Raw genomic sequence first — 15,125 nt, 5'->3', positions numbered from 1 at the left:
TTGAAACATGGATTGTTCTACATAGCCAGCGAGAAGGTGGGCATAGCTGGGGTCCATGCATGTGCCCATGGCTACCCCTTGAATCTGAAGAAAGTGGGAGAGAACCAAAGAAAAAATTGTTGAGGGCGACGACCAGTTCTGCCAGACGGAGGAGAATGGTGGTGGAGGTGGAGAAACTGGTTGGCTTTATTATTAAGAAAGAAGTGGAGAGCTTTAAGGCTTCCTTGGTAGAGGATAGAAGCGTAGAGGAACTGGACATCTATGGTGAAATTGAGGCTGTCCGGGCCAGGGAATTGAAAGATAGGAGACTGAGAGCATGAGAAGTGCCATGGATGTAGGTGGGAAGGGACTGAACCAAGGGGAATAGAATAGAGTCAAAGAATGAGGACACGATTTCAGTGGGGCAGGAGCAGGCAAAAACATTGGGCAAGTAGTGTAGGGTAAGGGAACTATGAGTTTGGTGGCAGTGAATGGGAGTTCTCCAGAGTTGATGAGGTCTCTGAGACAGTTTTGTGATTGCCCAGAGTGGGTTCCTTGTCAAGGGTGAAGTAAGGGGAGGTATCTGAGAGTTGCTGCCTGGCCTCAGCAAGGTAGAGGTCAGTCCACCACTCTAGAAAAGCACCTCCTTTGTCCGTGGGTTTAATTTGAGATGAAAAGATATGGAGCAGGCAGAGAAGCAGAATGGGATGTCCAAGAACAGGAGGAGGGTTGGAGGTGGGATTAGGGAATCATCAGTGCGGGGCTGTGGACTCCTTTACTTCAAGAGTTGAAAAGGGAATGTTCAAAAGTTCAAGGGTCCAATTTAATATCAGAGAAATTATACAATATACATCCTGAAATGCTTTTTCTTTGCAAACATCTGTGAAAACAGTACCCCAAAGAATGAACGACGGTTAAATGTGAGAACCCCAAAGTCCCCCCCAGCTCCCCACTCCTGCACATAAGCGGCAGCAACGAATGTGTGACATTTAACACAAGTGAGAATGAAATTGAACGTAACATTAGAGAGAAATCAAAAAATGAATAAGAGGAAGAATATGCAAATATACAAAAAAGGAATCAAATTGTCTTCTGATAATACACAAGTAGTACAAAAAGTGTAAGGTCAATAGAGGGAACAAAAGAAATCTACACAGGAAGCAGAAGTACTAGCTGAGTACTTTGGTTTCTTTGTAATGACAGATGCAAACATTATAATGGATATGGTATTAAGCAAATAGAAAAAACTAACATTGATTAAAAAAGGGGTGCACTACATTAAATCTAGAAGTATGCATCCTAAAGTGCTGAGAGTTGAAATTGTAAAGGTAGTGACCACTAAATTCCAGTCCTCCTTATCTAGTGATTTCAGAGCTTTGGAGGTTTAGAAACGTTAGACTAATGTTCAAAAGAGGGTGGAATTACAGGGAAAAAAAATACAACAGGAGGTATTTTGGTCCACTTAAACGATGCTAACTTTGTGCAGGAACAATCCAACTAACTCTACATCCACAACCCAAAGTCTTACATATTTTCCACCTCTAAGAACTAAACCTTATAGAATTTGTCTCCAGCACCTTTTATGACATTGCGTTCCAAATCTTAACCACTTGCTACATATCACTTTTGGTTCTTCTGCTAACCATCTCCATTATATTTCTCTAGTCTTGACCCATCTGCCATTTGAAATAACTGCACTATTAACTCCATCTAGACCCTTGGTTATTTCATTTACTTTTATCAGATACCCTTTCAAATTCTGTTGCAAGAACCACACCAACTTCACCAATCTGTCTTTTATCCTGGGATCATTTTGGTAAAGCTGTTTTGCACTACCTGCATAATTTTACCAAGGCTTGCAACTTGGTTCCTAAAGTGTGATGCCCAGACTAGACTTGGCCCTCCAGTTTTGGTTGAACCATTGCTTTACAAGGTAGCCCAAAGGCATGAAGTCCAGTACTGGAAATCTGAAATGAGAACAGCTGTGTACATACATCTATTGATGCTTCTGGACACATCTTCAGTGATGTTCCTGGAATCATCGGGTATTTCGGGTTTTTCAACATCATACAACCTCCTCCAGGTGACCCAGCCAGGGCTGATCAGACCCCAGCTTGTGTCCAGATGGCTAGCTACTTATGACTCCATGGCTCCCCTCTTTTGAGCCACAGCCATCTTGAGGCCCTCTCTGCCGCATCGGTGGTACTGCGGATGGCTCTCCTCTTCCTCGCTCCCTCGATGCCCAAAATGCTGAAGGCTCTAACTAAAGAATGGGCTACGAATCCCCTACAACCAACCTCCACTGGGAGACACCTCGCTCTCCATCCAGCCTGCTGACAGTTGCTGACCAGTCCTGCGTACTTGGAGAGCTTCCTTTCAAAGGCCTCTTCCCAAGCTATCTTCCCATGGGACTGTCAGCTCCAGCAGCACCACTTGCTTAGTCGACTCAGACACTAGGACAATGTCTGGTCGCAGGGTGGTGGCTGCGATATGGTTGGGGAACTTCAGTTGTCCTTCGAGGTCCACCAACAGCTGCCAGTCCCTTGCAGAGGTCAGAATGCCTGCAGATGTTCTTTTGGCAGGTATTGGCTGCTCCCCAGCTCTGACAAAGGCAATGGTCTGCTTGGAGGGTCAGGACCACTTCGCCCACTCAACTCCTGCACTGACGGCTTCAGCGATGGTCTTCAGGACCTGATCATGCCTCCATCTGTACTGTCCCTCACCAAGTGCCCTTGCACAGCCACTGAGGATGTGCTCCAGGGTTCCTCGCTTGGAGCACAGTGGGCACGCAGATGACTCTGCCTTGCCCCACGTGTGCAGGTTTGATGGACTTGGAAGCACATCGTACACTGCCTGGATGAGAAATTGGATGTGGTGTGGTTCGGCTTTCCAAAGATCAGCCCAGGTCACTTTCCTCTCAACTGCATTCTCCCATCTTGTCCAAGCTCCCTGTTGCTTCATTCCCACCGCCTTGCAGGCTCTCATCTCCTCCACTACTGCCCTCACCTCCTCCTGAACTAGATGATGCCTTTCTTTCCCTCTGGTGTCCATTTGGGGAGTTGGAAAGGATCCTAGCCCAGCTTGGCCTCGTGTGACCGCTCCCACCAGCCTCGCCTCTGCCTCCTGAACAGCTTCCTCTGCCCTCCACTTCCTGCCAGTACTTACTTGGATCCCTCCTCTAGCCACCTTCAGGTCACTTGAGTCCCTATACTGTAGCACTTCTCTGGCTCTTGTTACCTTGAATTCTTCCTCCAAGGATTTGAAGGGCAGTTGCAGTTTGTTGTGGTGTCCGTAGAGTGCAATGCTGCTCAGGCTCTTTGGCAGCCCCAGCCATCTCCTGAGGTGGTTGCTAACCCTCCTCTCTAAGGTTTCGACTGTCGAGATCGGAACTGCATAGACGAGGAGGGGCCACAGGATTCTGGGAAGAATGCCATGCTGATACTTTAAACTTCCCAGGTAGGCCAGACTTGTCCACAGATTTCAGCCAGCCATCCAACTCGGTGCAGGTTGCCTGAATGGATGTTGTGTCCCTTAAACAGCTGTCAAGAAAATATACAAGGGAAGAAAACAGAGCTAATGTTTCAGGTTGATTACTTTTCAGTAGGATCAGGAACAGCTATAAAAATAAGTTTTAAGTTACAGAGAAAGGGAGAGAATTAAATGGATACGATAGAGATCAATAATATGGATGAAAAAGAGTGGTGTAAGAGGTAAAAATTCACCCTGTCAATTCCATGTTTATTGGATCATCCTTTAACTTACCATTCATGATGCAACCGCGAAACACGTCTTCCCCTCCCCTTTTCCATACTCCAAGTGGATCATTTTCCCTGTAATGCTCAGGTTCTCATTTCCCAACATTCAGGACACTACAATGAATTTAATAATTCCACATAATCAGCCATCCCAGCCTTATATCTCACATCTCCAGCATTATATATATTTTATCCTTTCCTGTAAGTTTTTCATCCACCTCAACCAATTTACATTTTACTCATACATAGTTTTGTCACCCACTTCCAACTTGGATCCTACGCTATTAAGGAATCTGCTCTTTTGTTCTCTCCTCCCCTTCCCACTCATCAATTTAAAACTTGCTTAATATTTCTTACTTGTCCCAGTTCTGATGAAGGATCATTAACTCTAAAGAACAATTGTTTATCTCTACACAGGTGCTGGTGCTCAACATATTTTTATTTCAATGTTTATTAGGATACATTTTGACTTTCCTGATTCTTGTATTATGTGCCTCTACTTACAATCTCTAGGTTCCTAATTTTTTCTTTAAAACTTTCTCAACCTGCCCTGCTACTTTCAATAATGTGTACAAATAACCCTAGAATTTCAGACCGTGTTTCCGTTTTAGAATCATGCCCTCTATACGTATTGTCACTGTTTTTACCCCTTGCTGAAATCTAACACATCACATTTTTGTGGTATATTTTTCTGTGGCCAGTCCAGCAGATTGTGTACAATAGTATCCTCTTGAAGTTGATTTTTATACTCCTCAAAGCTCACCATCCTTCCAAGCCATGTGTCATTCACTCAAGTTCAATTCCAAAGCCCAAAGAAACAAATTGTTATTTCTCCAGTGAACAAAACAATTATTTGCTATTCACCAAAGAGATCTGCATCAAGTTAAACACTATTTGCCCTGAATCAATTTATATATATTCAAGTGAACATACTTAAATTGATCCATTATGTACATTCATGTGGACATTATCAACCATAATAACATCACCGTCCAGCATGGAGGTGTCGCTGCACAGGACTGGGAAAAAAAACGGCAGAGGATTGTAAACTCAGCCGGCTCCATTATGGGCACTAGCCTCCCCGCTACCGAGGACATCTTCAAAGGGGTCCATCATCAAGGACCCTACCACACAGGACATGCCCTCTTCTCGTTGCTACCTTCAGCGAGATGGTACAGGAACCTGAAGACACACACTCAATGCTTTAGGAGAAGCTTCTTCCCTTCTGCCATCAGATTTCTTAAAAGACAATGAATCATAAACACTATCTCACTATTTTTTGCACTGCTTATTTATTTTCTACAAGTATAATTATATTGTATACATAATAATTTATAGAATATCTCTGCATTGCACTGTACTGTTCCCACAAAACATTCACATCATATGTCAGTGGTAATAAACCCAATCCCAATAATCCTGTTCCTGATTATGGCTTCTAAAAGTTCTTCTATGATGTGTTGAACAGACTTGTACATAGTTATGGAGTTTACCCTCAGCTTTCTGTTTTGAACAATGGTGTAATACAGCAGTTCCCCATCTTCAATGACATCAGCTTTGTCTGAAATGGCTCAGATTTTTATCGTTGCTTCTCAGATGTATCTTCCAAATTCAAAGATCACTGATAGGCAAAAAATGGAACAAATTTATATGTATGACATAGGAGTGAAAGGTTAAATGGGGCATAGTATCATTCAAAGACTGCATCATTCCAGCAAATATAAAACTTGTATAATTTGCATTTCTCTTAATATTTAACAAATGAGAATGGTCAAAATAATTTCACATTAATTCTTTATTTAAAATATCCACATCTTCCATTCCCTCAGTTACAAACAGGATCCAAAAACAGAGGGCTACAGTTCTGAAAAAAGTTGCACATTTACATTGTGCCATTCATGTTTAAAACTTTACACAAAAATGAAAAAATGTTTAGGCTAGAAAGAGTTTCTAAATATACTCAGTTATCATTTGACAGATTCTTTGTGCAGAGAAGCAGCGCTGCCTTCCCAAGCTGTCTCACACAGTATTTGTCCTGTAGCTCCCTCCAGTTTTGGTCAGTTGGTGAGAGTCACCCTGAGTGGTCCACCTTATTGCATTTCTTTCTCCCAGTGTGCAGCTCTGAAAATTACATTGAGTCTCTGCAATTTTGTAGGGCTCCCAGCTCCTGTCCAGCACAGCAGTTTAGAGAACAGGTAGCAACTTCTGCTGGGACTTTGCAGGTAACAATAGCTCTTAATCTCAAACATCTTGATACAATTATCATCACGTCTTCTTCTGCATTCGTTTTGATTGCCAGGCATGGAACTTATTGAAGGCTCCCTGTAACATATCTTCTAAATGACCAGTGAACTGTTAGGACACAAAAAGTATGAAACATAAGCAAACTTCAAAATGTATGATAGGCTAAAGCATACCATCTCCAACACTGGACAAATCAAGAAGAGAGAATTTCAATGTGAAATATCCAAATGCCCATTGAAGGCTCCTGCTGCAAGAAAACTAAACAACAAAACTGTTTAATATGCTAATAATTTAAAGTCATTTTTATGAAAGTTTCCTCTACTCTTTCAGGAAGCGCCCTTCCCTCCCCCAGTCACAGAAACTAATTATCTTAAATTCAAGCAACATACATCAAAGTTGCTGGTGAATGCAGCAGGCCAGGCAGCATCTCTAGGAAGAGGTACAGTCGACGTTTCGGGCTGAGACCCTTCGTCAGGACTAACTGAAAGAAGAGCTAGTAAGAGATTTGAAAGTGGGAGGGGGAGGGGGAGATCCAAAATGATCGGAGAAGACAGGAGGGGGAGGGATAGAGCCAAGAGCTGGACAGGTGATTGGCAAAAGGGATACGAGAGGATCATGGGACAGGAGATCCAGGGAGAAGGAAAGTGGGGGCGGGGGGAGAACCCAGAGGATGGGCAAGGAGTATAGTGAGAGGGACAGAGGGAGAAAAAGGAGAGAGAGAGAAAAAAAAAGAATGTGTGTATATAAATAAATAACGGATGGGGTACGAGGGAGAGGTAGGGCATTAGCGGAAGTTTGAGAAGTCAATGTTCATGCCATCAGGTTGGAGGCTACCCAGATGGAATATAAGGTGTTGTTCCTCCAACCTGAGTGTGGCTTCATCTTTACAGTAGAGGAGGCCGTGGACAGACATATCAGACTGTACCTCATCCTCAAGATGCTGCCTGGCCTGCTGCGTTCACCAGCAACTTTTATGTGTGTTGCTTGAATTTCCAGCATCTGCAGATTTCCTCGTGTTTGCGATCTTAAATTTATGTTCACTGGTTGCACAGTCTCCTGTTAATGGAAACAGTTTCTTTCTTTTCACCTCTCGTGTGATAAACTACCCAATTTCCTATTCAAACTTCTCTGCTATGACTACCTATGTTTCCTAACACTACTGAGATCTTTCATCTTTGACATCATAATTGAAAACCTCTTCTGCATCCTCTAACATCTGTGTCCTTCCTAATCTGGACATAGTCATGAAATTAACAACTTCAGGTGTTTACCATTTCCTAAGAACTGTTTCCTTTCACTTCCCCTAATGATCCTTAAAAGCTTGTTGATGAAGCTTTTGGTCTCGGCGTGCAGCTTTACCAAATATTGTATCATAAAAGCACCTTGAGAAATTTTACATAACTGACCAACAAAAATGAGAAAGTCCTGTATAATAGCCATAGTATAGAGAATAACTCCATCCCAAATCTACAGACTGCATGCTGCATAAATTTCAAACTTACATTCAATGATGAAAAAAATCTTAACTCAGCAGTATATTAAAGCATGAATTTAAGCCATACAAGCATGAATAGACTACATTCACATTTTGAATCCTTGATGTGTATTTAGCCAAAATAAGTTTCCAGATGTGTTCTGAAAGCTAGCCCACACTGATATGAAAGGGAGAAGCTTGGTCGAAAGGCCAGCAAACATTGGTGTTCAGGTGTCCTAGGCCAGTGGGTGGATACCCTAATCAAATTTAGTTCTGTATTAGGCTTTCATTTGTGAATAAGATTGGTGATAATCCAATTGTGAAAATGTGTACAGTTTCCAAAAACATTCTTTAGTCACTCAAACCAGATGCTGGACAATATCAGTGAACTAAAATCTCTGAGCAGCACAGTGGTCCAGTATTTTATAAATGCAGCAACCTGGATTCTATCCTGATATCAGGTGCTATCTGCATAAATCTGCACGTTTTCCCAGTGAATGTGTAGGTTTTCTCCTGATGCTCTGGTTTCCACCTGCATTCTAAAAACATCAAGTTAAGTAAGTTATTTAATTATACTGCCTCTAGTGTGTGGGTGAGTTGTAGAATGAGGGAGGAGTTGATAGAAATACAAGGAAAATAAAATGGGATTAATATGATTTGTGGCTGGCAAGGATTCGGTGGGCCAAGGGGACTGCTTCCATGCTTGACGACACAACACGACAATGATTTTGAACAGTCCTTTTTGACTCATTGTCTACATGGCGATGTAATAAAGCATGGAACTAAATTTAGAAAGCTATGCTGAACTAGATGCAGCTATACAAGACCATCTATGCCCATGATGCAGTTGATTTCACAACGAAGACATCAGCATATTCACCACCCTCATAAGACCAATAAAGTACTGAAGAGATACAAGAATCAGTAATTACTGTAAAGACAGCTACTTCTAACACAAAAACAGCCAAACATTGGCAAACACATGAAATAAGACATAGTGCTTTAGAAATAGTTATTGTGCCACCATGTCATCATAACATAATGACAAATAATGTAGCAGAACGCCAGTGGATGAAACTACTCCAATAAGGTCACTTTTAAAAGCTGACTCACTAATTTATCACAACGTTATTGCACTGTTTTGCAAGACATTGATTGGAAACAAGATCATACATCACATGGGGCAGAGCTGTTTCTAGTTTAATTGTACACCTGACAATTTGCACTTTGGTAGAGGTAGGGATATCATGTTGAAGCTTACAGTCTGGGAAAAAAAATTAACAGCATACAAGTAAAACCATGATCAGGAATGAAGGGATGGGCAGTGGAAAGACTTAGATAGAGTGGATGTGGAGAGGATATTTCCTATAGTGGGTGAGTCTAGGACCAGAGGGCACGGCCTCAGGATAGTGGGTCATCCATTTAGAATAGAGCTAAGAAGGAAGCTCCTTAGCTAGAGAGTGGTGAATCTGTGGAATTTTTTGCCACTGATGGCTGTGGAGGCCACGTCATTGGGTATATTTAAAGCAGAGGTTGATAGGTTCTTGGTTAGTCAGGGTGTCAAAAATGATGGGAAGAGGCAGGAGAATAGGGTTGAGAGGGGTAATAAGTCAACCAATAAATCGTGGAGCCTGTTTTTACTCCCATGCCTCATGGTCTTACAGAATGTTTAATAGTGAAAATGGTTACAATAGTGACTGCAGTATTTATTATGTGATTAGGTAATTGAGGGTTCAAAATCAGAATCTATTTGGTTAAAATCAAAAAATAAAAGGAACTTCCTGTATATTACTTTGGAATATATTATTGATTCTACTTCCTCAAGCGACTAAAGAAATTTGGCAAGACCCTGTTGACTCCTATTAATTTTAATTGATGCACCATAGAAACCAACCTATCTGGATGCGTAATGGCTTAGTATGCCAACTGCTTTGCACATGACCCTAAGAAACTGCAGAGAGCTGTGGATAGGGCTCAGCATATCACGGAAACTAGCCTCCCCTTCCTCCATACACTCTTGTCTATGCCTCAGTCAGGGCAACCAGCGAAATCAAAGACCCCACCTACCCAGATGTTCTTTCTTCTCCTCTCACCCATTAGGCAGAAGGTACAAAATTCTGAAAGCACATATAACCAGGCTAAAGGACAGCTTCTACCCTACTGTTATATTATTTGTATGATAAGTTGGACTCCTGACCTTACAATAATCTATCACATTATGATCTTTCACCTTATTGAACTGCACTGCACTTTCTCGACATTTGTCACACTTTACTTTGCATTCAGTTATTATTTTATATTGTTTTATCTCAATGATTTGATCTGTATGAACAATATGCAAGACAAGCTATTCACTGCATCTCAGTACATGTGACAATAATAAACTAATTACCCTTACCAGTAGTAAGGAAGAGAGAGGACTACTGAAATTATTGAAAGTGAAGGGCTTTAAATATTATAATAAAATAGCAAATGCGCTAAAATTTTGTTGAATTTCTCAAAGATACACAAGAAATTAACTTCATTAGGCTCTCAGCCCAACTAGGTGGTAGTACTATGGAAAGTGAAATGAAGAACCCCATGTGCATCATGTTTCAGGGAGAGAGCATGAGAGAAGTGGGGATCACAGTGTAATTAGGTTTGGAATGGTGAGAGTCACAAAGCTGTTCAGTTTCAAGGTATTTTTAGTTAAGCAGGCAGGGAAGTGATCAAAACGGTACAATACCAGTAATCTAATGAATGCATTTCCCTCTTTATAATCACAAGAACAAAAGCCTGCATTTCAGAATGCCTCAATAGTGCTGAAGATCCAAGAAATAAAGGAAGATAATGCTTCTTGATAAAACTATGAAATATGGATAGTTTTGCTGTACTCCTATGTGAGAAGGTTTACGATCATAGAAAAAGCTCTGTGTCATTATTTTCTGTAATGTACAGCCACACCATCCATGCATACGTCAAGAAACACAAGTTCAAAAAATATATATTTATTTCGTTCCCCACCTACATAAATTTGGAGAACAAATTTTATTCCTCATCTCATTTTTGGGTTGTGATTTGTAGATTCTATAAGAGTGAATTTCCATTACCATAAAACAGAAGCTGTCTGCACTAGTTATCAGTGATGGAATTGGTGCATTTGCTGCTACATTATTATAAAATCATTTTCTAACAATTGACATGACAACAGATTAGTATCCAAATAACAGAAGATCATGCATTTTGTGCAGACCTCAAAGTAGTCAAGAACATTAAAAAATGTTTGGGACCAAAATATTCCTTTTCACTGATTTTAGCGACAACTTAAACCTTTGATAGTGCTACTTCAACTTCTTTCCTGCAAGAAACATCATGACTATATTATAGATCTAACAATGCAGAAGTTTAGTCCAATAATCTGGGCACATGAAAATTCTATAGCAATGACTACTAATTTTAACTTCAGTTAATTAATTTGGATTAAAAAGCTAGAACCAGAAATGTTGATCCTGAAACAGACTGTTGCAAAAATCCACCTGCTTCATGAATATTCTTTTGAAAAGGAAATCTGTCATCAATATCCATTCCGCAAACCAAAGTAGTTGACTCTTTAAAAAAAAACATATCTGAGATCAAAAAGTCTTCATAACATTTAAAGATAATGGAAATTTGGAAAAGCATACCATTATCCATTTCCATACTTAAAGTGGACAAAGGAGTGTTTTGGTTATTGAATGCCAACCTCCTTCAGATTTCTCATAGTATGATCCTCATTTCAATGAATTGTCACAAATGAGGATATTTGCACAATGCTCAATTCCATTCTCAACATCCCAGATAATGAGCAGCTACAATAAGTCCTCTTAGTTCAACATGGGCAAAAATCAAAGCCTTTATTTTCTATTTGTAATATTCTCATTACCCAACTATTGGGCAATGATCAACTCCAAAGAGTTAATTACATACCACTGATATTAAGTATCAATGAAAATGGCACCCAATCCATTAATGAATAAAATAATTCAATTCCTTGTACCAGGATAGTCATCATAGTATATGCAATTGCTCAGACTCACATTTGTACTGATGTACAGCTTCTGTAGTTTCTCCCGAAATGGCCTTAGTTTTGTCATCTGGAATCTCTCCAGGTTATTCATCATCTTCCCAACCTACCATACCAAACAAAAAAATAACTATAGGCCTCATCAAAAAACAATTCTTGTGGAATAACCAACAAGTATTACCGAAGATGTTATGCTCAAAGGTTTCCAAGAACATCACAGCTTTTTGTTTTAAGTCAATATACTTATATAGAACTTATATACAGTACTTATTATCAATTAGTTTCCAAATTTGGTCCACGAGATCACAGCATTAATTTGTCCAGGCTGATAGGCAAGGCATGAAGAACTAGAAATAGACTTGCAGAAGGAAGACATCACAAAAGAACATGCTCCAGATCACCATCTGGTGGCATTCAGTACTATCATCCCCTCAAAACTAATCAATAAGTTTCAAGAACTGGGCATCAGTACCTCCTTGAGCAACTGAATCCTCTACTTCCTCAATTGCAGACCCCAGTCAGTTCGGATTGGCACAACATCTCCACAATCTCCATCAGTACAGGAGCACACAAAGCTGTGTGCTTAGCCACCCGTTCCACTCGGTTTACACTTCTGACTGTGTGGCTAAGCATAGATCCAAGCCATTTTCAAATTTGCTGACACCACCACTGTCATAGGCCAAATCGAAGGTGGTGATGAATCAGCATATAGGAAGGAGATTGAAAATCTTGCTGAGTGGTGCCACAAAGACCTCAGCAAGACCAAGGAGCAGATTATTCTGTTCAGGAGTAGAAAACCAGAGGTCCATGAGCCAGTCCTCAGAGGTGGAGAGGGTCAGCAACTTTAAATTCCCCTGAGGATTTGTCATGGGCCCAGTATGTAAGTGCAATTATGAAGAAAGAATGGCAGCATGTTTTCTTAGCGATTTGCAAAGATTTGGCATAACATCTAAAACTCTGACAACCTTCTGTGTCATAGCCTGGTATAGAAACACCAATGTCCTTGAACGGAAAATCCTGCAAAAGTAGTGGATGTGACTCAGTCCATCACCCTCCCCACCATTGAGCATGTGAACATGGAAGGTTGCTGCAGGAAAGCAGCATCCATGACTAGACTACCGCACACACCAGATCACGTTCTCTTCTTGCTGTTGCCATCAGGAAGGTGGTACAGGAGCCTCAGGACTCACACCATTAGGTTCAGGAACAGTTATTACCCCTAAACCATCAGGCTTTTGTCCAAAAGCTATAGCTTCACTTGCCCTATTAATGAAATGTTCCCACAATCTATGGACTCGCTTTCAAGGACTCTTCACCTCAAGTTCTTGATATTTATTACTTATTTATTATTATTTCTTTCTTTTTGTATTTGCACAGTTTGTTGTCTTTTGCACTCTGGTTGAAAGCCCAGTTGGTGCGGTCTTCCATTGATTCTATTATGGTCATTATTCCATAAATAAATTAGATTTATTGAGTACGCCCGCAAGAACATGAATCTCAGGGTTGTATATGGTGGCATATATGTACTTCGATAACAAATTCAATTTGAACTTAAGGAAATTTATTGTGCAATTACAGGATTGAACTCGGATGGCAATTACTCCGTTGTCAAATATTGTCATTCATTATTAATTGGTAAGGCTCACAGGTCATCAGCATCACAAATAATATCTGTAACACTTACAGAACATAGAACATTACAGCATTGTGCAGGCTCTACAGACCACAACATTATGTCCAACTTTTAATCTATTCTAGGATCAATCTACCAGGGGTACCCAACCCTTCATATGCCATTTGTGTTGGGCATGTGGCCAAGTGGTTAAGGCATTCGTCTAGTGATCTGAAGGTCGCTAGTTCAAGCCTCAGCTGTGGCAGCGTGTTTGTGTCCTTGAGCAAGGCACTTAACCACACATTGCTCTAGTGTCTGTGCGAGGAGTGGCGCCCCACACAGACTTCCAATCTGCGCCTTGTAAGGCATGAAAATGCCTGACTCAGGCCTCTCATGGTCTGAGTCGACATCCCCCCATATGCCATGAACCAATACCATTGAGCAAGGGTGGACCCTTTTCTCCTTTGTAGAGCTCCAATTTTCTATCTTCCATGTGCCTATCTCAGATTCTTGTAAGTGTTCCTATTATATCTGCCTCTACCACCAACCCTGGCTCACACCCACCACTCTCTGATATCCCCCTGTACTTTCCTCTAGTCACCTTAAAATTATGCTCCCCCATATTAGCCACTCAATCTATGCACTTTATTATCTTTTTCTCATCTATCAAGTCACCTCTCATCCTCCTTCTCTCCAAAGAGAAAAGCACTAGCTCGCTCAACCTGTCCTCTTAAGACATGCTCATTAATCCCGGTAGCATCGTGGTGAAGCTCCTCTGTGTGCTCTCCAAAGCTTCGATATCCATCCAAAAAATGAGGTGACCAGAACTGATAACAATACTCCTAAGTGTGGTCTAAACAGGGTTTTATAGAGCTGCAACATTACCTCACGTTTCTTTAACTGAATCTTCCAACTAAAGGCGGCCAATACAGCATACACCTTCTTTAACAACCCTATCAACTTGTGTGGCAACTTTGAGGAATGTGGATCCTTGGATTTCTCTGTTTCTCCACACTGCTAAGAATCCTGCCATTAATCCTGTACTTTGCCTTCAAATTTGACCTTCTGAAATTAATCACTTCAGATTTTTCTGTTCAGACTTCATCGGTCGCTTCTCAGTCCAGCCCTACATCCTATCAATGTCCTGCTAAAATCTACAACAATCTTCTACACTAGCCACAAAACCACCGACCCTTTGTGTCACCTGCTAACTTACTAACCCATCCTTCCACTTCCTCATTGAAGTTATTTATAAAAATCACAAAGAGCAGGGGTCCCAGAACAGATCCCCGTGGAACACCACTGGTCACTAACCTCCAGGCACAATATGCCATGTCTACAACCACCCTCTCCCCTCTATGTGCTAGCCAATTCTCAATCCACTCAGCCAAGTTTCCCTGGATCCCATACCCCCCGACTTTCTGAAAAGGCTATACCTTATCAATTGCCTTTCTAAAATCAATATGCACCATAACCACTTCTCTACATTTGATGTGTTTTGCCACATCCTCAATGAATTCAATCAGACTCGTGAGACATGACCTGCCCCTCGAATAGTCATGCCGACTATTAGGCTATGTTTTTCTAAATGCTGGTATATCTGGTCTTTAAGAACCTTCTCCAATAATGTTACCCACCATTGTAGTAAGATTCACTGGTCTATAATTCACTCAACCATTTCTCTTTTGACTCGTCTCATTTACTCCAAACTCAAGATGCAGCCCTGGTCACCCTCCTGGGTCCCAGCTATGCCTGCTATGTGTTCCCTAGTAATGCTTCCCAACCCCTTCTGTGCTACATTGACAACTGCATTGGTGCTGCTTCATACACCCATGCCAACGTTTTCAATTTCATCAACCTTGCCTCAATCTTCCACCCTGTCCTTAAATTCACATGGTCTATTTCTGACACTCTCTCCCCATCCTTGACCTCTCTGGCTCCATCTCTAGAGACAAACTGCCTATCAATATCTTTTACAAACCAACCAACTCCCACGGATATTTTGGACTGTATCTCTTT

At 41.1% G+C, this 15,125-nt stretch overlaps 1 protein-coding gene across 3 annotated transcripts in view; it reads right to left on the bottom strand.

The window, feature by feature from the left end:
* Nucleotides 1–5,132: 5,132 nt before the first annotated feature.
* gtf2h1 (general transcription factor IIH, polypeptide 1) overlaps nt 5,133–15,125 on the bottom strand; it is an 83,371-nt gene continuing 73,378 nt past the window's right edge. For 2 of the 3 annotated variants that reach the window (XM_063062100.1, XM_063062101.1), the window contains 2 exons: nt 11,508–11,600; nt 5,134–6,086 (listed from right to left, as the gene is read on the bottom strand). In XM_063062100.1, the coding sequence (XP_062918170.1) occupies nt 6,000–6,086; nt 11,508–11,600 (180 nt within the window). In that variant the 3' untranslated portion in view covers nt 5,134–5,999. Of the gene's footprint in view, nt 6,087–11,507; nt 11,601–15,125 lie in introns of all 3 variants that reach the window. The other variant, XM_063062102.1, reaches the window with a different exon arrangement.

This window comes from Mobula hypostoma, chromosome 11 (genome assembly GCF_963921235.1).
Source record: "Mobula hypostoma chromosome 11, sMobHyp1.1, whole genome shotgun sequence".
NCBI classification, from domain to species: Eukaryota; Metazoa; Chordata; class Chondrichthyes; order Myliobatiformes; family Myliobatidae; genus Mobula; species Mobula hypostoma.
Note: the sequence above shows the minus strand (reverse complement) of the source record. Positions and strands in the feature narration are given on the sequence as shown.